This window comes from Tetrao urogallus, assembly GCF_951394365.1.
Source record: "Tetrao urogallus genome assembly, chromosome: 1".
Classification (NCBI taxonomy): Eukaryota; Metazoa; Chordata; class Aves; order Galliformes; family Phasianidae; genus Tetrao; species Tetrao urogallus.
Genome location: NC_136813.1, coordinates 6,503,288 through 6,530,494, shown reverse-complemented (window position 1 = coordinate 6,530,494; position 27,207 = coordinate 6,503,288). Strand labels below are relative to the sequence as shown.

Genomic DNA, 27,207 nt, shown 5'->3' with positions numbered 1-27,207 from the left:
TTAGTTTGAAAAGGATACAGTGCATCTCTAGGAAGTGAAACAGCAGAGCACAGGTGAAAGCTGTTGTCAACTTTATTCTGTTTCATTTTTACTGAGATAAAAGTAAAGATGTGTAGCTTCTCAAGATAAGGGAGGGGGTGGGTGAGGTGTTGGTTGGGGGACAGGTAAATCCCACATACAACAGCAACATCCAGCGTTTTCTAATTTCATCAGTATTGTCCAATACATTCTTGTTTTTCCAAATACAAGAAAAAATACCTGATAGAATAAATTCCAGGAGAAAAACAAAACAAGCACACACACACATGCACACAAAAAAAACAAACAGAGGAACAAACAAACAAAAAGACAGGCGTTAGTCTTCTCATTGAGAAACTGGCACCAAGCTTTGAGATTCCCAAATCCAACCAAACTCTATTCTCAGGTTAAATCAACAGAAAGTTAATCCAAACTATAGGCATCACCCTAATTTCTTATTTCTCCCTGTATGCAATGCCCACTGAAGATCTCCCTAACTTCTCTGACTGGAAGATTTGTAAGAAGTTTGACAACATTACAGATCTCTTGTTTTTGAATAAGTCAAAATCTCTCTTGATAAGTGATGGGGGGAAGCTACTTTTTTACTTCATTCTAAGTCTCGACAGATCAGGTCTTGTGGATTGAAAAAGCTGAGCAGTTTAAGAGAGCTCCTTCTTCAATGCCATCTGAGCAGACATAAGAGGAGAGAGGAAGCGAAAAACAATTAAAGAAGGCAACCCGCACTAGAAGACCACTTGCTTCCAACTACAAAGATGCCACGGTCTCAGGGTTCTCTGCTCATGTGTGTAACATTTATTGTATATTTATATCAAACTAGGAACAAATAAAGAGCTTTGCCCTTCTTTTAGGGTCTCATCTGCTAACCTGTAAGGATGGCATATGCTTACAAGGTCTTACTCTTTCAGGAATAGTGTCATAACTTTAGACATCATTATATTGGCATGTGTCATATACAAAATTGTTATGCGTATGCACTATAGGCTGAAAAACATCATTATGAAGTGGAGAAGTTCATTTTCAAAGCTTTATGTAGAGAAAATGTAATTTGCAGAGTGACAAGGCTAGAAAATGCTCAGCTCTTTCTAGTTTTCATCTCCTTCTCTTATGTCATGCTACAGCTACATTATTCCCTTATACCTTCCCTTATACACTTTCTTTTTACCATGGGAAAAAATAATTAAAAAAAAAAACAACCAAACCAACACAAAAACAATTCTATATACATCATGCCAAGAAAATTAATTTTGGCTTGTAGTTAATGAACAAAGATTATCAATAGTTTTATTTACTTACAGAAAATAACAATACAATAACTAAAGAACACACAAAAAAATGCAGTGTTTACTCTAACTTATCACTTTTACATGCTTTGTCTTGTACTCAAAAAAGCAATCTAATACATGACTACTTTCGTCCCCCTTGGTAAATTTTGTGCCAACATTTGTTGGCCCTAAATCCAAATCAAATTCATGAGAAACTAATGGATCAAATTTACAGTTCTACATATTTTATATTCATTTGATGAATTCTGCAGATTTTGTCTTGTGTATCTAAGCATAACAGGAAAAGTAAGGGAATAAAATATTCCGGACCCATGCACTCTTTTAAATGGAAACAATATTTTCAAACAACCATTTTGGTGAGAAAAGTCACAGTTCTTTAACTACCAGCTCTTACTAAGGTCTAAGGAAAATTTGTACACAAGCACTTCAATAAAAAACCCTGACCCTAAATCCTGAAGCTACAATACACCAAAGAATAGGCATCACAATAAATGTCTTGATATTTACATCAGCTGTTTATGCAGTTTAACCAAATTTATGACACATAGAGGCATATCACCACAATATATTTTTCACCATTTTTCGCCAGAAAAATAACAAGGTTGCAAAGATAGTGAAGGTTCTAGAGGGGAAGATATATGAGGAACAACTGAAGTCCTTTGGCTGGTTCAGCCCAGAGAAGAGGAGATTGAGTGGCAGCCTATGACTTCCTCAAAAGGCAGAATATAGGGACAAGCACTGATATTCATTCTTTGGTGATGAGCTATAGAACCCAAGGGGATGCAATAAAGCTGCAATGGGAGATTCAGGTTGGATTCCACAGCAGAGTGTGGTGTGCATGGGACAGGTTACTCAGGGCACTGGGCATGGCCCCAAGCTGCCAGAGTTCAAGGGTTTTTGGACGACACTCTCACTGATTTTTGAGTGGTCCTGTGTGAAGCAAGGAGTTGGACTTGATGATCTTTAGGGGTTCCTTCCAACTCAGGAAATTCTATGTTTCTATGAAATCAGTTAGTAGATTCTAAGTGAAAACTGCCCCTTTTTCCTTTCTTAGGTTATTTTAATTTTACTAGTTCTTGATTCAAGGATATAAAAGCTTAAGAAAGAGATGTTTCAAGTACACTGGTGGGATGTTACTTATTAGAGATTTTGACAACAAATTGTGTTGTTATTTATTGTACCATTCAAAGTTCTGTTTCACTTCTCACTCTTGCATTAAAAAAAAAAAAAAAAAAAAAAAAAACCTCAGTGACTTGTTAACTTGCATGTTCTATATAAGGCAAAATAGACTTCTGCTATCACAAACTTTTCTGACACTTTCAAATGCAGCTTTACAGCCTTAATCAGACATTCCTCTGCTCCCACCCACCATCTCATCCAGGGCCTACAGTCACCAAATTTTGAGAATTTAAGAGTGGGAGTATTGCTAATGTAGCAGGTAAGTGTAGAACTTAATGCCCTGTTCATATGGATGCATGTACACATGAGAGGGTATGCACACTTTTTTCTATTCCTGTCCACCATTTACTCCAGAAATTCTCTGTAAACTTTATTTTCCTCCCCAACCACATCCACTGACCTGGAATCTAACTGTGAATTCTAAGTAAGATCCAGTAGCAGAAAAAAAGAAGCAAATATATGTATTTGAAAAGAAAACCAACCAACCAAACAAACAAACAAAAAAAAAGAAATAAGATGCAGAGCTGAACAAGGGAAGCACTGAAGGAAACATAGTACTTCAAGGACAAATCCAAAGATGCTTAATTTCATTCAAAAGTAACAGGTATGTAAGTACTTTCAGTGATAATGTTAAAGTCTTACAAGCTCTGCCAGAGCTTTTCTTTCTGTTTCACTAACCCAAAAAAGGTAAAAAACTAACCCCAGGAACAGCAGCCCCTACAATCCTTGCTCCTTTCTATTTTATCAAAAGGTGTTACATTGATTCTCAGTAAATCTTCTGTGGAATCAATAGAGGAACAGAAAGTAACACTCTGAACACTTACCCTCCTTTCTCTTATTTTAAACCCTGGATTATGCTTCCTGAATTTCCTTCTGTTTCATCTGAAGCAGTATTTCACTTAGAACTGCTAAAACCCACACCATCCCTACTGCAAAGTGAGCTGTATGGTTGCATGCTAAATTCCTCCTCCTTTCTGTGGAAATTGGATGAGGTGACTTACAGAGGTCCTTTCCAATCAACATTTCTATGATTCTGTGATTACTTTGTACACATTCTCATAACATGAGCTGACCCCATCCTATCTGAGCTCTTTTTATGAATAAACTGAAGATGATGGAGGAAATATCATCAGACTACAGAACAACTAATTCTTATTTACTAACAGAAACTTTATTAACCCCTGGAGACCTATACTGTCCCTCCTGGTGAATACAAATAGCCAGGAGATATCTGGTGCTTGCAGACAGAATGAGGATTAGTTTGAGAGCAGCTTCTTGGCATCTCCAACTTTTTCATTCCATCACACTGGAAAGTAGAAGTGGCTAGTTCTCTATGAAAAGGTGCCGCTCTCGAGCACGATGACAAATTAACACTGTTTCTGGAAGCCAACTCCTCTGTAGGGTTCAACTCACAGATCTATGAGAGAGACAGCAATCCTTTGTACCAAAAGATGTGCCAACCTGACCTGAAGAAGCAAGTGTGAAGATCAGTAATCTTACGATAATAATAGTTTTAATACAAAAGCTCCTTTTTCATAATCAGAAATCTTCCAGTCATCTCAAGATATCTCACAAAATCATACTTTCCTCTTTCTCTGCTGGATCCCAACATCTTTCAAAGCTACAAGCATGAAAACAATGGAAAGACATATCCTTAATGCAGTAAAATTAAAGAGCAGCATGCTTGCAAATCATGTAGGGGTTGGTGCATATATTAAAGAGTGCAAAACACCAGGGCTTTAAAGGAGAAGGTGCAACAAGGGTGTCCATAGTGCGTGTAGACGCACAAAATTAGAACCTCAAATGTATTTTCTAGGTCATTTTTTCTCCCTTCTCTGCTCTCCTCCTCCTCCCCTGAGCTTTTATTAATTGTTCTGGGAGGGAGTACATATTTCAGAGTGTATCGCCATACATCAGAGTGTATCACTACGTCCTATGAAAACATATTGTCCTGGTTATTTTATATTCCAAACTACTCAAGTATTTGTCATCAGCTAATTTTGCCAGTGCTAAAATGTAGCATGCTTTCTTATGATGCTGTGGTTATTTCCCATCCTGCTAATCTATAATCTTATTTCAGCCAATGATTGGAAATCCAAGTGCAAACACTAACATAGACAAGTGAATGTAATTAGTAGAAACAGAATAGATTTTATTTATTTTATAGGTACCATAAAAAACAGCAATGTAGAATGATTAAGATTGAAAAGACCTCTAACATTATCCATTCCCACCATGCCCACTAACCATTTCCCTCATTACCACACTTCTACATTTCTTAAGCTCCTCCAGAAATGCTGACTTTACCACTGCTCTAGGCAGACTGTGCCAATGCCTCACAGACACCTCCCAAGTAATTTTTCCTAATATTCAGCCTGGAAGTCCCCTGCTGCATCATGAAGCAATAACTTCTTGTCCTGTCTCTGCTACTTGGGAGAAGAGGCCAATTCCCACCTCTCCTCAACATCCTTTCAGGGCATTGTAGGGAGTGATAAAATCTCCCCTGAGCATCCTCTTCTCCATACTAGAAAACCCCAGTTTTCTCAGCTGCTCCTCATAGAACTTGTGCTCTGACAGCGCTACTAACAGTAATGAAAAATCTTTCAGTCAGTTTTACTGATTTCTGTGTTCTGGGTTTCGTAGTACTGTAATGTTTTTCCTGAATTTATAGTCAGTTGTAGGATCTAGATTTAATTCAAAGCTTAAAACATTTACATGGACCTCCAAACTGAGCTGAATGCCCCTTCAAACTATGAACCTGACCAGGCTCTTCAAGAGACACGAAATATGTGCAAAGCAGTTACCAATTTGCCTCCTTGCTTTAGGATTAGAACGATGTCTTTGCTTCATTTCTGCCTCACATATCATCCTATGGCTATTATTAAACAAACTTCACAAAATTAAAAGTCAAAGAACCAGAGCCCCAAAAAAGTGCTTCTTTCCTCCAACAACTTTATGTATGTAATGCCACTTGAATGGATGGAGATTAGAGCCTATCAGCACTTTCATTTCGAATCCACTTTTCCTGGGGCTTGCAATTGAACTATGACAATTTGCTATAGGCAAAAATTGGGATGTGAAATCTCAGAAATGGAGGAAGAACTTTATAAAAATATAAACAATAATACTTCAAGTTATAGATAAAATACTGTGGGGAGCAGGCTGGAATCAGAAAAAGTAGGAAGAAATGCTTTGATTCTCTTGTACATCATTCCAAGTGTCCTCCCCCATCTCTGTCTCATTGTGGCTTTAGGTTGTTCCTTAAAACCCATGGTGCATTGTACTTACACTGCTCATTTCATTTCAGTGCTGCATACATGCAGTAATTATTAATTCTCAATACTCCTCTGAAGTAGGTATTACCAACTCAATTTTCTAGAAGGAGATGCAATTTGCCCCAAGCCACAGCAGGAATCCTGGGTATCAGAAACAGAAAATAGGAATTCCAGGCTCCCTGGCCTAAATTGAGGCCACAGATTCCTTTATGACAGTGACTGTTTTCTCAATGTTTTATAAGACTGATTACGATGTGATGGAACTATGTTGAATAGAGACTGGGGTGTCCCTCCTCAAGAATTTCATCCCACTGCCAGCTGATAAAGCCTCAGAATAAATCTAAATTCCAAGTTCATTAAGCTTCAACGTATGTTAACAGGTTGTTTTTAAAAGTTATATACTAGGCTTAGAATCTGGCAGACAGCATGCATTACTAATTTAAACACCTACAGCTATGCATGTTTCTAATTCACTGAATTCAAATTTCTGCCTGACTGGAAGGATCTACAGTTGATAAAGTATCAATGTAGATTATAGTATAGAATCATTGAATGGTTTGGGTTTGAAGGGACCTTAAGGGCTATCCAGATGCAATTCCCTGGGCAGGATGGCCAGCCGCTAGACCAGGTTGTCCAGGGCCTCATCCAACCTGACCTTGAATAACTCCAGGGATGGGCCTTTCATAGTTTCCCTGGGTAGCCTGTTCCTGTTCCTCACCATCCTCTGAGTAAAGAATTACAATCCCTTGGCTTTGGAGGGTGAAGTACCCCTGTATGCTGAAGACAGACTCTTGTCTTTTGTTGAGTCCAAGACAGGTTTCTTATAGATTTGGGTTTGGAGCACTATAGGAATATACATAGATGAAGGACTAGCTGCTTCCAGGTGGACTGTTACTGGTGCTGTGGTAGTAGGTCCAGAAAAAACAAGCCTGCCACAACTTTTATGATCTCTGCCTTATTTATTTAGATTTTCCAATGTCTCCATCATGACTGAGACCCTTAAACCACATCCACTAAATACATCAACTTTCCTGCCTGCTTCTTGGTTCCAGGCCAAGTGGTTCAGAGAGATTTGAGTCCACATTGGTACTAAAGTGGCAATTTCATTAAACAAAACTGAGGAGCTGTGCTGTAGGCTTTCAAATATTATATAAAGACAAGGGGAGTAGGTTGGGATGTTTGCAGACACAGAGACTGATGGGATAGGGTTGAAGGAGAGGCTGTGGGCTAAAAGTCATCTACCCTGATTCAGCCTTATCTATTTTCTCTGGTAAAGAGTCCCTGCAGTCAATCATGGCAAGGTTACAGTCCCTGGAGGTGTTCAAGAAACATGGAGATGTGGCACTGAGGAACATGGTTTAGTGGACATGGAGGCGATGAGTTGACTGTTGGACTAGATGATCTTAGTGGTCTTTTCCAATTCTAATAAATCTTTGATTCCATGATTCAAAAAGCATTGTAGCATCCCAAAACACTGCCAAGGACCAAAACTATCTATTCTCTTTTACTTAGCAATATAGGCATATCTCCACAAATCTTGCAGCTGTCTCAGGTACTTTAGTTACAAATCTATTTCCACAAGAGATGAGAGCACATCTTGCAAAGCAAGTGGCCTTATGTGTGTCTACAATGTCTTCTGCAGACAGCTATCTATTGACTCACTATCACTCTATCACGCTTACCACAAATACGGAGCCTCCAGGTGATTCATCAGTGAACTTCAGTGCTGACATCAGCTTACATCTTTCTGAAAACTCATATTTGGCATATTCTATCTTAATTACATTAAACAGCTGTGAGCATTTCCTGAAGGAAATCTCCCTAAAATAATGTGTCAGGAATCTCAGAATCAAGGTTTCAGCAACATCAGTTTGAGGAAAAATTGAAAAACAAGAGTTTCAGTTCAACACAGATTCAGACACTTCACCAAAACTAGAAAGGCTGATTTCTGGCCAAATAAAAATTTGATGGGATTTGAGGAGGGCCATCCTCAGAATTTATAATGGTTCTTTTCACACAAGAGCCTACTGACTCAAAAGAATAGCCCAAAATTCCTTACTAAATTCTGTGAAATATCTTCTGGGATTAGAGACTGTAAACTGTAAAAGGGAGTCAGAGGAGGTCCCATCACAAATTTTAATTCCTATTCAGGTTTCCATTGCATTCAACATAACCCTCAAGAAGGCTCTCTTGAAAAATCCACTTCCTAGTGATCACCAGTACTATTTCAAAAGCTTAAAGATGAAATATAATCAGAAAGATGAAAATGATAAATACCTATATGTTAATAATGAGAATATTTCAGACAGCTACATATGAAACATAAAAGCTACTTTTCAAAGATCAGGAGAATACTGTTCAGTGACAGTTTTCAGTTTTATTGCTATTATTACTTAAACTTATTTATACAACACTTCTTTATCACCATTCTTTTTCTTTGACATCTATTACAGGCAAGATGAACGTCTATGTCTAACATGCCCTCAATCAATAACTAATTTGTAAAATCAAACAGCTTACACTACTTTGTATCAAATTATTCCAGTATTTATATATTTATATTTTAAAATCTCATTTTATGTTACCAGTAAGTATAGTTTTCAACAACAACAAAAAAAAAAGTAAATAAATTAAAAATTGAATGTCTGAGCACTCTCTAAACTTCTCCTTCCTGGGGACCTAAGTAACCTTTAGCTCCATGCCTCCTGCTCTACTTTTTCCATAGGTATACTTTATTGTCATATTTAGTGCTTCAGTTATGCAGTGCTTCAGTGCTTGTGCAATCATGACAATCAACTCCGCTATATTAAGAGCTTAAAAAAGAAACAAATTTTTCCCAGCATGGCTATATGTTCAAAGTTACAATATGGAGGGTATTCATTACACCCTTCAGATGAATTTTAAGTGACCTGGAGTGATGAAAATTAGATGTCATTGCTGTGCTACCAGCAGAAGCATGCAAAGAAAGCATCATGAGCCATGCAGACCAATGTCCAGCTTTTGACAGCTGCCAGAAACAGATGTTTTGACAAAATATAAAAAATTTCCAATGGTTTCAATGATACAGATATTGAATATCCTGCTTGCAACAGCAGATTCTTTCAGTTTATAAACTTTTCAAAATACAAATGTTCATTAAAAAACACAGAACTTTCTGTGATGTATTCTTAATTTCTGGGATCTGCACATTTCCTATAGTGTAGTATTCCAGGAAATCTCCTACGAGTCTCCTATCTCCTCCACAATGTACAGGCAGCTTGTGGGTAGGACAGTGGCAAAAGATGAGACACAGTATTTTCACACAAGCAGGAATATTTATAACATCTGATCTTGATGCATCTAGAAAATGCCTGAGCATTGACTGCCCAGACATTGGCCAGTGCCAATTTCTGACAGCAACGCTTGTCTGCCTTCCTGTGACTTCTCTCCTTCTTGATTGAGGAAATGGGATTTTCATTTCAGAGGATTCAGAATCTAACTTTTTGGGTTTTTTGCCTCCTTTTCAAACTCGCCATATCTCGTTGGCGTTTTTTGTTTTTTGTTTTTTTTCTTTTCTGCTTGTGCCTCCAAGACCCTTGCTTCAATTCTAGCCCACTGCTTTCTCCCCAAGAGCCTGAGCTGCTCTCTCTGCCTTGTCCTCATTCATGCCTTTTCTCTGTTTCTCCCACCTGAATCATAGCACCACAGAATTGTAGGGGTTGGAAGGAACCTCTGGGGATCAAGTCCAACTCCTTGCTCAAGCAGGCTTTTCCTGGTGCTGCCTATTGCCTCTCCTTAGTCTTTGGTCATTGTATCTTGTGATATTGACTTCTGCAGCAATCACACAGTTCAAGACAAACTCAGAAGCACACAAGAAATCATAGTCTACTCTCTGCCAGAGTACTTCATCAGTGAAATTCTCTTCAGTGATTCAGAATAAGCTGGGAAGAGGAGCATCTACTATATTCTTAATACCATGAGGATTTCCTTGCACGGCCAAGCAATTTGCTACTTTGGTCTCAGAACATGCCAGCCAGGTGAGCTGTCAAATCAATGTATAGTTTATATTTGCCCCACACACATTAGTGATGGATAAGGACACCTGAGGAGGGCTTTTCCCTGTTCCTGAGGTAAGAGTGTTTAAGTGCAGGATGTTACACAGTGCCTAATTGAAGGAGAGAAAGAAAAAAAGATGCAGCCATCAGAAATTGCTTGGGCTTACCCCATGTCTAGCTTGCATCGATGCTATGCAGGAGGAATATTCTCCCTGCCTTGAATTCTGTGCACTAATGCACAAATCTCTGTGACACAACTGATCTTACTCAAAGCCTCTTGCCAGTGGCAATCCTACATCTCTTCTGTAACTCCAGTTGCTGAGCACTTTTATTTTAACACTGCTGTGGCCTAACAAGAATAGGTGAAAGTAGGTTTCTCAGTGCCACTGTCAAATGTTATGCATAGCAAGTGGCAGCAATGTTCCAGCTGACTTACTCGGCTGATTGTCTGTGAATAGGCAGAAAACTCTTTCAGTGAGTTCCAGAGCCCTATACAATATATCAGTCTCTACAGAGGGATCACAGCAGTCAATATAACTATAAATACACTGTATTTTCCCATATATTCATTTCTGGACCCAAAAAATCTGAACAAAAATAAGTCTAGAAATAAGAGTGGAGTCAGATGTTACGTCCACATCAGCAAGCAGCAGGCAAGGATTCAAAGAATGAGGAGCTGACTGGAAATTTTGGGGTGAGTTTTCTTTTGAAATATTTCTAATATGTATTTATAAGTCAAAAACCCAAAAGATTTTGCATAGTACTTGTTGCATTCCTGGACTGCATTTTTCTGCTTAGCGTCACCAAAAAGCAATCCCATTTGTACACTCCAAGCTTTCTCTGTAACAGAAAACAAAACAAGACATATGTGTAGGACTGGGAGATTCACTTCAAAAGCTCATTTATAATTTAAATGAAAATGTTAATCTACACATATCCAGAAACCACCTGCAAGAGTCCCAAAATGCAGAGCTGCATCAAGCGCCTATAGCATGCAAATCTTTGAGCGTGATCTACTGCTTATTACTCCTAATCAGAAAAAATATTTTCTTGTCACCTCAAATGACTGTTTCTTTTAATAAATTGCTTCTTTCAATAACCAGATCTATACTGTGATAGAGACTATTCTCTATTAAGGATTAAGTGACAGATCAGAGCTTGTGCAAGAGTCAACAATGCTAGTAAAGAAAATTAACAAGTTTCTAGTAATTTGATCACAACGCTAATAGTAAGCTAAATAAATGTGACTGCCCAGACATTCAGTAATAACTCTTTTATTTGTGCTAATAAGGCTTTCTATTTAGCAACAGCTTTGCAAAACGTGCAAGTTTTAGCAGCTAAAGAAACAAGAGGTTTGACTTCTACTGTCACCTTGGATAGTGCAATATATAATTATTTGGCTGTTTCAGCTAAAATGAAAAAAAAAGATTTGGAAAAAAACAAAATCAGCTATTGTGCCAGATAACAGGTTGCTATAGATGTACCAGGAGGAAAGAAAGAAGGCAGGGAAGAGAGGAAGTTTTATTTTGTCACCTGTTTTAAACTTTCATATTATGCTTGGATGGAAAAATAAACCCAGACATAAGGAAAGGGGAATTTATCAAAATATCTGATCAAAGTTAACAAACAGTGAGGTCATAGACCTGTCAAAGGAATCTTTTCAATAAGCATTATCCATACAGAGAGATAAAGGAGCTAAGATAGAAAAAACACTTCCATGCAAGTGTCAGAGTTATGACTGAAGTGCAGTTTAAGAAACATCTTTGTCAATCTGAAATACCTTTCTGGCACTCCTAATAAGAGCAAAATGAACAGGATATTAAGACTCCGAAGATAATTCCTCAGCAATACTGAATTAACTATGAGGACTCAGTTCAGCAAAGTGAGTAAGCATATACAGACATTTAATTGTGCATTTAAATCTCCTCACTGAGAGCTTGAGATACACCTTAGCACAGCTCTGAATGTAGACTTGATAAGGATGATCTTTTTTTATTTTATTTTATTTATTTATATTTGAACCTTCCTTTAATCCACAGGCACAAAGCAGTCCAGTAGCTGTGGAACAACACTGGGATTCAGGTGATGTGCACACTTTCACGTCCCAACCCTTCAAGATCATTAAACAAAACAATTTTGCAAAACCCATACCAGCACCTAAGGGCCACATTTTCAAACCTGCTTATCTCCTCTCTGCCACATCCCTGTAGTTCTGTGAAGGAAGCATTGGTATTTCCCAACCAGAAATGGGAGAAGTGCTTAACTATGTTAAAGTAGAGTGCAATAGTGATACTTCCGATGCTTAGTTTAATCCTTTCAGATTAAACTGCTCTGAATTCTTAGCAATTTGAAGGTTGAGGATCATGAAACTAGGCACCAACAAAAGTAAAGGCCCAGGATGAGGTCAGTGGTCAGAGTACAAAGAATCAAGCCAAAACGAAAAAGCTTCCCACGGACACAGTTTAGATTCCTCTACTGCCTTCTTTGCAACATATGGTATAGTAAGTCATGCACACTTTCTCCCTGCCCCCTCAATTTAACTCTCTGGCACCACCTGTTAGGAGCGAGCAGACTGTAAGAAATTATTGCGCTGGGGACAGATATAAATGGTTGTGATGGTTCTGATGTAGTGCATTTCTCTCACTAATGTCTGTGCTCATTGGAAAAGAAGACTGTATTTGGCATAAAATCAGAACTGAAATCTGTAAGTCAGGATTATGAGCAATAGTTTATTTCTATAACTTGCACTGTCCTTTAGAAAGGAGCTGGTTAACAGTTTGACTGGTTATTTTATCAATTGGAGATATTTGCCTGAAACATGAATTCCTTTGTTGTCACTTCCACCATCTATATTTTAAAACTATCTTTCTACTCTGAGGACCTATGTTCTCTTCTTCCACACAGAACACAAGTGTTATTCCTATATATGTTTCTTCCCAAGTTCAGCAACTATGTGATAGCAGAAGGCACAATATTATGAGCGTGCTTAGGTCCATGATTTCATGACATATAACTAAAATACTTCTCAAAAGAAACATCCTTCTTTCTTTCCAAACTTTTTTTGTTTGCAGAAATTGGATCTGTATCTATAACTTGAGAAATGTGGTCCTATGAATCCAAAGCATAAAATTATATAGAGAGATAGGGTCTGGAGAATACAAAGGAATGAGACAGTGATTCTTGAAGTGAGGCAGATGATGGACTGGGATGCGGATAGATCTCACATATACTTGCTGTTGTATCAAAGAGGACTAATATGACATGTGCTGAGCCATCCCAGGACAACTCAACTCACTGATGCTCCTTCTCATCTTTCTTGAAATGATCACTATTCTCCTTTGAGAAGCAGTTCGTACACCATCACAAGAAGATAAAACATTAGCTGTGACTAACTTAATGAGCCTGAAGCTCCAGAGAAAGGGTGGGAAAAGAAATTTGAAATTTAATATTTTTATTCTCTTGCTTATTCCTAACAGGATCTGAAAATCATGAAAGAGCTTAAGTGCATCAAAGAATATCCTTTGAACATCATGCTTACAGGCAGGAATACAAATTGGATACCAGTCTCTAGGTCACTGGCCTATCTTTATAGAAGGGTGTCTTGCATTTAATTTCCCCTGATTAACAATTCACCTTCACTAATTAGAATTTGATACTTGAAAACAAGGGGGGGGGGGGGGGTATGTTTTTAAGTTAAAAATTGAAAATAAATTTGAATTGTTCTTGTGAATAAACTGCACATTAAAAAAGCATTTAAACTGTTAAACTCTTGATGCTATTTTTATCACTAGTGGCATCATGACACAGCGATTAAATTATAACCCTTTCAGTAAAAGACTGTATTTTTAGCTATTTAAGATGTAAGTGAAGAAGCAAGAAACTTTGGTACAGAAAGTCTCATGTAATGGGAGACATAAGCAGGTTGTAGTTTAGGGAAAGAAGAAGGTAAATAACTAGATTGTAGATGTTTCACCATAATCTCATTTGTGTTTAACGGTATTACAGGATCCAGTAGATCATTAACCTCTACCGAAATTAAGTTTAGGGAGCATTAGGTGATCTATATCCTATTTCCTAAAAGTACTTCATCTTATTCAGGCTACTCTATCATATAAGAACTCAAAATATTACAGTGTGTTCCCTGGTTTGTGGACTGTACAACTAAAATTTGATTCTGTGAGCATTTTAATCTTTGAGGATTAAAATCTTACACATTAAGATGACTTAGATATTATTATTAGCATTACCTTTTTATGTAAATACTCTTTTCTTACTCTATCTTAATGATATAGGAACATTTATTTACTTAATTTTCTATAAGGATAGCAAGGAAAAGGAATGGGAAAAACAGTGTAAACCCCTCGCACAATTATTATGGTTGACCCAGCGATCCAAGAACCAAACTTGTTTACCCAAAGACAAGAACTTTTTAAAACATGCCATCACTTTTGAATTATTACAGTAAAATCACAAGCAACATTTGCTATATCCTAATGTTGAATCAGAATGGATATATAGGGAGAAATACAGCCTAATCCGACACCTTTGTTCAAACATTTGGGGTGGGATTGCATTACACAGCCCAAAATTAAACTTCTCTGTCTGACTGCGCCACCTTTTGATTTGCATTTAAAAGAGAAATTAAATGATTGTCCGGTCCTTAAAAAGAAAACATTTCTTTAAAGATATTCCCATAGACTTAAAAATGGGTTCAGGAGCTTACTTTATTCATTTCTTACAGAGAAGTGCCGGGCTGCATACTTTAGTACTGCTGTTACGATTAAAAGCCATGTCAGCAATAGAAAAGGAAAAAAAAACATATTCATTCGTGCTGGTTTGTATAATAGCAGCATACACATCCAAATCAATAAAGCCGGGCAAACGGCAGCGTGGTGGCTCAGTAATCTTAGCACTGTTAGCTAAGTATGCAATCGAGTCTAAAACAAATGCTTCATAATCCATTCGATTCTCCCATGTAAATCTATACTCGTACAGTCCTGGGAAAAAAGAAACCTTTACTCCTGCTGATATCTTTTCTTAACATTTAAAATGTACCGACTGTAAGCCCTAATTTATAGCAACGTATCGCAATTTGCACTGAAATCTCAAGTCAGACATGAAATTAAACAGCACAGATATTCAAAGGAGTTACAGCATGCATTTAAATACATTAACCACATCCTACCTTGCATCCAAACATCAACGACAAAGTGTTGTTGGTGCATGCAACTTTGCAGTGGCAAATCATTGGTGTAAAGCAGTCAGGATTTTTAACAATAGGGCACATTCCTTTAGTGCTGCAGTAGTGGCAGCCTTCTGAAGGCTAAAAACAAGTAGCTAATACAGCACATGGAGTGGCAACATATGCTGCTCAACAGCTAGCTTTTCTCTTGCTGGTCAGAAGCAGCCTGCTTGATTCTCTACCTGTGTCCCATTCAGCCATCCCCTTCTTTGTTGATGAATCAACGATGCAGCATTGATCGCGAATCTCAGGATTTCCCTTCCTCTGGGAAATTAGTTTTTACATTGAAAAAAAAAAAAAAAAAAAAAAAAAAAAAAAAAAAAAAAAAAAAGGGGGGGGGGGAGAGAAGAAGAGAGAAATGGAAATGAGGGGGACTAGCAGGTGTGGCAGTATTAGCATGTAAAAGGATGTAAACGCCTACTCATAACAATCACATAAGATTGTCATGCTAGCTGAAGTGGGCTGAAATTATTCCATCGGAAGAAAAATACTGCAGCTCCTGATTTGGTAAAAAGCCAGTGAGTTGCTGCAATACATAGTCATTGTGGGGAGAGAAGAGAGAAAAAATTACTTATCTAAGAAGCCAGAATCCTCAGCCTTTATCAATATGCATTCCAGCAAGGATTCCCTTCCCAGCGCCTCCCCGAGAAAAAGAATCAAATCAGTCGCAACTCCGGAGAAGCGATGACCTTTGCTTTCCCCAAAAAGATGAATCCCAGCATGAAACAAACTGTACTCAAAGCTGAAAATCCCAGATGCTGGGAGTTTGCAATCAGGGAAATGCAAGTAACATTTATCCAATCCTGGCTTGCCACATGGGAGCTTTCTCCAGGCACAAATTTACAAATAGACAGGTTGAAGGATTGCAGGAGACACGGAATAAAGATATGAAGTTACACGGAAAATGCACCAGCGTGAAGCTCCAAATGCAACCCTCTCTAAGCTCTGCTTTTGAGGCAATGTAACTGCTGACTCTCTCCAGCTAGAGCTGTTATCCTATAACCTGCAAATGGCTTTCTCTGTTCCAGAAATGCAATAATTAAAGAACTTTGGGAGCATAACGCTGGTTTGGATTTGGTTACAGCTGCCGCTGTTTCTTCAGTTAAAGCAACACCAGCTGAAAATGCATAATAAAGCATTTGGATGAGCAAACTGCTAGCTGTGCTTTTTAAGAGGATTATTTATATCAGAAGTTGGATGAATATACCCTCCACTTCTAGGGTCAGCACACACAGATACAAAACGCAAAGGCTGTGATGAAGGAAGGAAAGCGATGTCTTCACAGATTTCACAGCTGATGGCAAAGCAAACCCAGCAGTTGTGTCACAGCGACATGACCCCGCATTTTGCACCTCACTAAGCTCTGCCCATCACATTAGAAACTCTTTCGAAAGAAATGAGAGCAGCTTGTCTCTCTGGTAATTGTGAGTGCATTCTCCAGGCACAATTGAGACAATTTTCTGTAATAGACGCGAACAAAAAAAATTGTTATACAACAGAATGGACAGAGTGGCAAATGGAGGTCTGTATGCAGCTACCTCAGACAGGATAGAGTCAATGTTACAGAATTCTTAAACAGATCTGAGACTGCAGATGCTAATGTAGAAGAGCTTTGCTATTAAGCTTTTATACTGATATAAATGTGGATATATGTTTGTGTGCATTGCATGTATGTATTTATATTTTAAGAAGGATTTATCTGGCACAACTTGCCCTCCTTTGCAGAGTTCTAAAACATTTAAAAAAACCCCAACATTTTATTAAACAGCTTTGATTCTACACTTCATCACTGTACAAGAACTTCCTTTTCGAGTGTGTGTGTGTATGCAGCCAAATTTCAGCTGGGCACAATATGTCCTGATTATTGTTTCTCACTCTTGGTATTTTCAAAGTTAGGATTTGAACCTGCACTCAGTAAAATGACAGCAGTTGATCATTCAGAGCACCAGATAGGATTGCTCAGCAGTTAAAGTTACAACCCAGTTCCAGTTCTGAAGATTTGTGTCTCGCAAATAACAGGCTCTTACAATTCAGTGTCCTCAATTCACTCAGCTGGTAGCTTTAATCCATTAGCCTGCACATGAATGCAAAATGCTTTGTTATGCTATGGGAGTTGGCCGTGCGTATGCTAATCAATCGGCTGTCAATAATCTAAGTTTGTCTGACCTGTTCATCCAAAGAGACATCGCAGCAGCGCTCCTTTCTAACTTGCTGTGTCAGTAATCACCTGAAACAGTGACTGAGCCTGTTTAGAAACGCACTATGGTGACAAACAGCAGCCGAAACATAGCTGGATCTTTGATCTGTTTATTCCTAGCTTGCCTGACTTGTTATTAAGCTATATATTATACAGATTTTCTTTCAAGTACTGTCTCACGCATAACCAGCACTGGTGTAAATATAGAAAAGTGTAGTTTCCATGACAATACATTCCATAGTTACAGCCAGCAGCCACCAGCTTTAAAACATGAATCACAGTGCTACCTTAAGGTGTGAGCATGCTACATCACCGGCCTTAGGAGCGTTAATTTGGGATGAGGGAAGCGTGAGAATATTTTTGATAGACACTACTACAAAATGCCAGAAAACTGTGTTATTTAACTGTCTTAGCCATTCTGATTTCCAACCATCTTAGTCCTTTAAGTGATCAGTAACGCGCTCGATCTGTCGTATTCATTAGCATTTCTAATATAAGAATAGATTACATCTGCACTTTCTGATGTTTTAAACATGATGTCCTGGTTTAAAACTAGACCCATAGTCACGCAAACGCGATTTGTGATTAATGTTCATGGGGGCTAATTAAAATCACCTGCATTTAATTTTTAGTTCGGATCTCCAAGAAGGGAGGAAAACAGCCAGTTAGCCTCTCTGATCTTTCAGGTCTCACTGCGTTCAGCTGGCTCCTTCTCTCAAAAGGGAGGATGAATCTGTTTATTAAAACTCCCATCTCTTCCCCAGTCCCTGATCTTCAGGGATTCTATTGCAGACTTTCAACCAGAACAGCTTTCACCTGTGATTTTGTTTCTAGTGTTAAGACACATCAAACATCAGGCACCTGACTATTGCGTAAGGCATGAAATAGATCTCCTCACACTTAAACTATTTGTTGCTTTCAAGTGAAAAAGTTACCTGATGTACAGTCATTTGGGAAAAGATCAGAAAAGGAAGATTCATTGAAATTCATTCATTGAAATGACAGATTGAGATAATAACTCATGTCACAATTGGCCAAGACATTCATTTCAATTATATGACAACCACATATAGAAAAGTGCTATAAGAAAGCATTTGCTCAGAGATCCACTTCTGTCTTTTCTACCAACAGCACTCATTACAGATGCAGATATAAATTGCTCATTGCCAGTAAAGTCATTTAAACCCTAGTCATACTGCAGGAGCAAGATTTCTTAGAGAAGCTTTGTCTGTATTTTTTCTCTCTGACAGAATTTGCAGAGGTGAAAAAAAAAGAAAAAAAAAAAAAAAAAAAAAAAAGGGTCCACAGGTCTGCTGTATTTAGAAAGAACACAAACTGTTGCCCCACTTATCATCCCCACCAATCCGTTCACCTGGTAACATTTCTGCTGTTCCACCAGTCTTGCTGACTATTGCCTTCACTCAGCATTTCCAAGTTCCTCATTGGCATTTGCCTTCCACAGTGCATCACATTATGCAAAATGAATTAACAAAATGCAGTTGTATTACAGTCTTGTCTTCATGACCGTAATATGACTTCACCACCTGATGCATACAGACCACTTCCTGCATCAGTTAGCTCAAACAGCACTCCTCAACCCTGACTTTCACATGAGAATTAAGATTTATATAAATTAAGATAATTGTTAAGGTCTTGATAATCAGAAAGAATTTCTAGATATTTAGCCTTGACTATTATATACACAATGATTGTATGTGTAATTTTTTTTTTTTTGTTTTCTTTTCAGTAGTCAGCTTTTTCTTTTAAGAAAATAGCTTGTTTGACATTACAGTGTAGATATCTGCATTTCTCCTTACATATTTTTACTACTTAACTTTTCATTCCAATGTTCTACCCTGAAAATTTCCTCTAAATGCACAGCAAACCCATTAGATACCAGAATATTAATATGATTAATAGGCCTTTGGCCAAGCTATATGCATTAATATTTTCTTCTAATTTCTGCTAAAATTCAAAATCACCTTTGTTGCTCTTCTCTGAATTCCCTGTATGCTAATCAGGACTCCTGAAAAATAAATCTGCCTCTGACAATGATTAAAGAGTTGTCAGAGTTGTCTTCTCAAAGAATCATATTAGATGAAAGAAAAACAAAAAAAAACCCAAACCTTTACAACACAGGCAACATGTACAAAAGGTATCAGAGGACATAAATATACAACAAACTTGAATGATCCCCCATCAAAATAGAAATGACTGCACACAACCCTGTTCCTTAAGAATAAAAGAGTTTCAAATCTACTCTAGTCTAAACCAAACTTTCACAGATGCCCTGTCATTTGCAGGGACTCAGGGCATTTCAAAGACCTGAACGATGCTTGTGTTCATTCTGGGGGATGTACTGAAGATGACTTGTGTATTTCACTAATAATTATCTGCTCATGACTCTCAGAAGCACAGTCTTAGTTTGCCTGAAAATCCATCCACCCTTGGAACAGCTAGCATTGAAACCCATTCATGAAATACCACACAGACACAGGATATCACCTCAAAACCAGCTAAGATTATTTGAAGGCCTGGAGCTCATTCGAAGCTGTGCTTGAACCCATGCTAAATGAGACTATGCTTATGAAACTGAATTGCACCTCCAACTGCTAGAAAGGGGAAAGTTGGGTTTGGTTTTATGTGTACAGAGGCTCAAGGGCTCTGTATCGGTTCTGCAGTACGAAGGAGATGAGCAAGGCTTCTCTCTGGGGAGAGCCAAGGGAAGAAAGGCAAAAAGACTGGTTTGCTAGCTACTTTTGTGTGATACAATTGCTGTTGCTGGGACCCATCTCTACCACCCCCACCAGCACTATTGGTGTGTCACACATAATGCTTCATAGCTCCTGGTTTGTCCTTCCAAAATCTCTGTATGTAGGCAGAGATAACTTGGCTTCTGCCCTTTCTCTATAGCAAAGCTAATGACATCACGTAGAGCTGATAAGACAGTAGAGAACTCATAGAAAGTTATCCTGGAGAATCATGAGATCCTAATATGGAGGCAGGCGAGCAGAGGACAGTTAGGATGCACCGAAAAAATACCTGTGCATTAAGAATTCAGATGTGGTAGGCAATGTGGAAAGCATTATATGACTCAATCTCTCCACCTGAAGGAGATAATGCCTTCCAATTAAATGCCCATATCTCCAAGTACACAGTCATATAAACAATGTTTTTTAAGTTAATGAGAATACTCTAACAAAAATTACTCATGCTCGTAAATGTTTATACATTTTGAAGTGTCACATTACCGCCAGTTTTACATTTTTAACCACTGCAAAACTGTCTGAAGATGTTCAGGATGTAACATATAACATTAGCTGTTTTATCTGAAATGCTAATTACATCTAAGTTGTTTTACAAGAAATAATATGAAAAACTAAGATGTTCAAAGAGACAGACATTTCCAAAAACTAATTTTTATCTATTAAAACATTTACAGAACCACTCTTTATACACATTTTTTTAAAAGTAACTTCTTTTCTTAAAAGAAAAAATGAGAGAGGGTGAAAAACTGCTTGGATTAAATATGAACTTGAAGGAGAAAACAAGGATATTACTGCCAGTCCTCATTAGCTACCAAACAGTTCTGCTTTTCTGAAGATTTCTATTTATATCTTGTTTTATAATTTCTAAAATTTTCTGCGACAAACAGAAATAAAGAGCTGGTCCTATTGACACACAGCAGAAACCTGCAAAAAGCTCAGAGGGCAGAATATATGTGCCTCTCCTTAATATAATTATGTATAACCCCAGATTTCTGCAAGTTATTTTAATATGAATAAACCCAAATGAGCTTAGAAGAGTCAGTTTTTAGCCACCACATGGCTGAGCTCAACAGGGATAGATTTGGTAATTACACAGGATGGTGGAGCAGAAGAGGGGTCAGCATGCACTGAATTTTGTATTATGAGGACTAGACTGTTACTAGGACTACACTAGCTACATCAGTTATGTCAGTACAAGCTGAACTCATTGCAGTGTATGAACATATACTATGAGCACTAAAAAAAGTTTTAATGACCTTGCCATGGTCTTTCACACGGTCTCCAGCTCTACAAACACATCCTTTCTGTGTGCGCAAGGCTCTCCCCCAAGCAGGAAATAAAATGCTCAGCAGTAATCTTCCAGAAATTTTCCATATACATTTCTATTTCCATAATACCCTTCAGTGTGAAGTTCCTCAGGTTTTTCACTTCTATGACAATTTATCTTCGATTATCCTGAATCCAGCTCCTGATATTTGTGTCAGATGTCCCAACATGTTACAGTGGAGGAAACAAAGAGTTCCTGTTCATCTTCTCAGTGTCAGTCATGACTTTGTAAAGCAGTGCTCTATCTTCTCTTACTTGCCTCTTTTCCATTACAAAATGTTATAGCTTAATAGAACTCAATTTCTATTATAACAACTGTATTTGAAGATAAGCATTGTTTATCTCAATTTGCTCAACTTAATTCTTCACCATAGCTCATAAAATCCATATCTTCAGTTGTTTCTTCTACACTCTCTACCCCTCCGAAGTGTGCATCCATGACACTGCCTAGCAGAATAATTCCTTCCATTTCTCACTTCCAATATTGTTCTAAAATTTATCTCAATTTTTTTTTAATTTTTATAGCATTACTATAGTCTGACTGTCTTCAAAGATTTGTTTTTAAATTCATTTCTATCCCACCCCATCCTTCTTTGCCTACTTGCTAATCAATGTGCATTTGGTACTTGTGCAATTGGACACCCCTTCCTACATGTACCACTTCATGCTAATGTTTCATCCTATTGCTTTCAGGCCATTTATTTATATTAAACTTCATTTGACCCATTCCTCCAGCAACCTCCAGAGGGCTCAGCTCAGTATATGGACTTTCATGAAATGCATATGGAAGCAGCTCTTCCTGGAATTTGGACTATCTGGAATGTAGAGCATTACATCTCCAGAAAGAGTTTTAGAGGGAAAGTTCACTTTCAAGACATGTGTCTGGTTACAGATAAGTTACTTATAGTGCTTAGATCTCACTCACTTTGGATCATGAAGAACTTAACTGTTGGTGCTCATAGATGGCCCATAGAGGTGGGAACTCAGTAGAGACTATGCCTGGCTGAAGGAAAATAAGAACGCTATCTTGCTTAAGAGTCATGGCTGAAATGCTGGATTGGAGACAGAAGTACCAAAATAAATAAATAAATAAATAATAAAATAATAAAATAAATAAATGCATAAAGAAATAATTAAAAAAAATTCTTACTTTGAACGTTTCCTGAAAGAGTTTCAAGAAGGCTTTAATTCCCACACACAATTCCCATAATTTGCTTTTGATGGAATAAAAGTGCCTGCAGTACCGCCGCTAGCACTGAGCAGCTCAGACTGCTGCTGGCAGCTCCAGGAGGAACCACCGGAAACCAGCCTTCATTCCCTGCGTCATGTGGTCCTACTATTTAGAGAGAAATGATAAGCCTAAAGGAAGAACACTTGATGAAAGCAGAAGTAAAAATAAAACTGATGATGTATCACAATTCATAAAAAAAACAGAAAAGGTCGGGCTTTTTGGCACTTCAGGTAGATGAATATTTCACTATATATGTATATATGTATATATGCATATATGTATATATGTATATATATATATTTTTTTTTTCCTCAAGAAACTGATATCTTGATTGCCAAACATCACCAAGTAAAGTGATAATTTCAGGCAGGCATGATAAATAAATAAATATATGGATCTGGCCTGAAACTAAATCCCACTTAATGTAAAGTCTGATACTGTTTGGCTCCATGTTATTGTGTTTAACCTTTACTAAGGAAAAGGGTAGATGCACCTCAACTGAGTTCTAATTAGACTCAGGTTTCAACATCAGAGATGAACCTGGGTTGTCACCATGTGTGCTAGAAGCAGGAGTACAAATTTTGTTTCTTCTGTGTGCATTTTCTTTTGCTTAAACGTTGGAAAGAAGCTCCAATTACCTATACATTTGATTTTCTTTTCTTAATATGATTTATCTATGGACAGATGTATTCACCCTCCTAGCTCCCATTCAAAGTGAGTGTTTTCCAGCAATTTCCAGCAGTCAGGAACTTTGTGGCTAATGTTCCACAGATTTTCCCAAATATAAAATTCCCAGTTCATTTCTGGGAAGTGCCACAGTTTTTAGCATTTAATGGCTTTTCAGTTACAAAATTCTTATTCCATGAAACAAAATATAAAAAGTTAAAGAAAAAACAAACAAACAATATAAGATAAAACCTAAACACTACATTTCATTAACTCAACATCAGCTGAAAACAAATAAAAGGAGATACGATCATGGGCATACCTAAACTTTACAGAAAATTTTCCACCTATATTCCAACAAAAGAATAGCAGAGACCTCTGTTAAATGCAACCATTCCACATGTGAGAAATCACCACTCTGGACAAGGAAAAACCACCAATATCACCTTTTAATTTTTTGGAGAAGGGCTGCCTTTGACTGCAAGCCACACAGCAACACCAGCTAGCGGAGACACCAACAGTAGGAAGGTTCCATTAGAGAGAAATGCCTTCGAAAGATGCCCTCTACTCTGTCCTGGTTTTGTACTGCTTTTAGCTAAAACTCTGAAACCTGATCATTTCTTTTTGTGGTGGGAAAAGCAGCAGTTACAAGCTGAAAGCTGGGAGGGTGTTCTTCATTGTGTTTTCAACACAACAGTTAAAAGCAAAGCTCCTCTCTGCCTCCACAGACAAATGCCCACCATCGTGACTTTATGAGAAAAAATGGTAAAGCCTCAATGATCACTAGGAACCAGATGGAGGGAAGGGCAGAAATTTTAATCCCAGGTTGCCTGGGAATCCCATCAATCCCCTCACTCACAGGAGCTTCTCAGCTTGGTGCTCATAGTGCAGACACTCCCACAAAGCTCACAGCCAGCTCAATCCTCTACTGCAGTGTGTACAGGGCTGACTGCAACCATCCTCTTTTGCTCCTTCACAGTCAGATTGACCACTGTCCCTTTACAAAATTCTTTCTCAAATGGCATTAGAAGTCCAGGCAGGAGTTTTCCACCCTATTGATGCTGCACAGGCATATTCTATCCCCAGAGTTGTGGGAGTACTAACAGGGCCATTTACTACTGACCCAAGTGAAACACTCCTGTAAATTGAAGCTGCTATGGGAAAGGGCATTGCCTCCAGCTGTGCATCAGGCAGTAATATCTACCTCCAGTGCTCCACCACTCAGAGGAAAGGAATAATCTAAAATGAGCACTACCCAGAGGAAGCATCTCCTCCAAGGCATAACAATGAATAATGGGAATTATTCTACTGGGAATAATGAAATGAAATAAATCTATACTCTAGAGAGCTGTTGGAGAACCTAGTTGAAACTTCTAAGTTGACTTTTTAATGCTGGAGCTTAGTGGGAAACCAATGGATTTCTAAGGGAAAGGAGCCAATGTAGCTTAGTGTTCCTGGTGGTGGTTGGCCCATAACAGCCTGAAGAACCTTCCTGAACTCATCTGATGACTGAAGATCACCTCCTTGCCATGGGCTTAAATCCTGCCACCAGGCCCCAGCACAGCCTCAGGACCACCAGGCCACAGGCAGACCTGTGTCTCTTGGTACCTCTACGAAGTGATGCTAATGCAAAGCAATGTGCATGAGATCAGTGTAGGGTGGGGGAACAGGAGTCTCCCTGTACTCCTTGTAGCTAAACAAACATCACTCAGCCAGGAGAGAAGATACAGGGAGAAGAAGCCTGGGGCCATTTGACTCTTGCCTGGCTGAGAGCTGTTGTGATTCAGCTAGAAGCACGGACGGAGAGGACCATAATTCTCAGCATGGCAGCATCATTGGTTCTGCCCCAACCAGGTGTGTGCGTGAGCAGCTTGGTGGTAGCTTACCTGAGGAGAGCTGCCCTCTTGCTTCGGCTCAGTCTGCACTGCAGCTGATTTGTCTGGAGCAAGCTTCCAGGAAAAACAAAAAAAGCAGGCTGGGCAAAGTCTGCTCACAGGCTGTGCTGCAGCAGGAGCATCCATCTTAGATCCAGTGGAGGAGGAGAGCTTGGACATGCTCCCTTTTTAAAGCAACAGTGCTCCTACTGAGCACGGCAAGGAAGGGCAGTGCTATGCCAGCGGTCACACGGGATACGTGTGGAGCACATAACAGACTTTAGCTAATTGATCTTTGCATAAATCTTTTGAGCTAGGCAATTAAACATCATCACTTCAGATTTACAGGTATGGGCTAACCTTGTGCAGAAACAGCCTGTGATGAGCATGAGCAGGAAGGCTTTCTCTCTGATTTTGTGGAGCAAAACATCCATAGGTATGATGAGATTTGACAGCACAGAGCATCCATTGTAGCCAAAAGAGTACAGCTGTTTTTAAATGCCAAGCCCTGGGGTATTTCAAGTTGGAAATCCTAAAATAGGAGGCACCCCAAATCACTAAGCCATTGAATAACACTGGCTTTTCTGTCTAAAAATATCAAGAGAGAAAATTCAGGATTTTGTCTCTCTGCTTTCTCTTTATACATTTAGACAAGACCCTTCCTTGTGGACTTCCCATGGATGCCTGTGGAACTGTTGGTAAAGAGCAGGAATTTAAGAATGAAAACAGAGCTTTTCTTGGGCACAGACAAATCTCCCCACTTACACTGCAGGAACTGAAGGACTAGAATGTGGGACATCATGGTTGGATCCACCACCACCATACAACAAACGTCATGAAGAAGATAACATAGCTGTTCTGAGAGTGGCATTTGTCCTTTCATGGCCAATGGTCCCCGTAACTCTGCACTGGCTTTACAGACCGGAGAAGATAAGTAATGGGTACTAAACATGGGAATGGGATGCATGTAGGACACACTGTATGTCTGGGAGCTGATGTTTACAGAGCAGTACGTGATGTTTGTTTAATTTAGTCTTTATTACCCTTGGGACATGTCTTTGTTATATAGCAGACCCTTAATAAAAATAAAACTTTTACCTCTACATGTACTTGACCAAATAACTATAGAAGAGACTTCTGAGGCTGCCTCTCTCCTGAGATGGTAATGCTGTAGCAATACCCTACCAAGGCCCAGATTTTATAGATAGATAGACGCAGCCTGGTACCTTGTGGGATTTTCACTTGTAGGCTGAGAAAGCTTGGAATTAAAATTAAAAAACAGGGCATGTAATAACACCCATTAGTGCCTAGTTGTGATTGAGTACATAAATAGCTGTGAAAATCTGAGGTTCATCTCATGTAGAGCTCCAAACTGCAGAATTAACTCCCCTTATAGGCACAAGACAACAGCTGAAGTCCCTGTTGTCCTTCAAACCACGCTTCAAGGTACATCCACATATTCATGCAGCCTTTTTCTCCTCCAAACCTTCTAGATGCATGAGAGTTACAAGCTGAGTATTCTCTAAAGGGACAGGCCTGAAGTAATTCAAAGTCCTTCGTTAGGCACTCTGTCAGTGCTGTAAACATCGCTGTTTAATTGATGTACTGCTTTTATTATGTGTGCCCTTAGGGAGTATGTTGACCAGAGCCTCTTGTAAATTGAATAAATAAACAAATAAATAAGCAAACATCATTGCTTCAACCAGCTCATGGTGTGACAGAAAAGTCTGTGTGCTTTAATGTGATTTCTGCACAACAATTTTGCTGTCTGGAATGGTCATTTTGATTGTCATCGGCCTTGGCAAGCTCTTCCAACTTCTCCATCCACCTCAGCAATGACAGAGAATGACAGTCTTCCATTCCAGATTTACAAGGTCACTTTAATTTATTAAATATGTCTTTTTAAAAGCTTCTTTCAATGTGAAAACTGTCTATTTCCTTCCTTCATCTGGAAAAAGGGATGAAGAATGGCATTCTCCGTTGAAAGTGATGAACTTGTATCCTTCTTCTCCTATTCCTACCGTCCCTCCCCCATATCCATCAACCTTACTTCATAAATCTGTAGTGCTCTCATTAGATTCTTACTTGCATTT

The 27,207-nt window shown here is 38.5% G+C and overlaps 1 protein-coding gene across 4 annotated transcripts in view; it reads right to left on the bottom strand.

Moving 5' to 3' along the window:
- Nucleotides 1-27,207, bottom strand: part of DLG2 (discs large MAGUK scaffold protein 2) — a gene marked incomplete at both ends in the record, with an annotated part of 740,481 nt that overhangs the window by 619,670 nt on the left and 93,604 nt on the right. The window contains one exon of one of the 4 annotated variants that reach the window (XM_079537731.1): nt 14,999-15,097. The exons of the other annotated variants lie outside the window; for them this stretch is intronic. Coding sequence (XP_079393857.1) covers nt 14,999-15,097 — 99 coding nt within the window. Of the gene's footprint in view, nt 1-14,998; nt 15,098-27,207 lie in introns of those variants that run through there. 4 annotated transcript variants of the gene reach the window in all.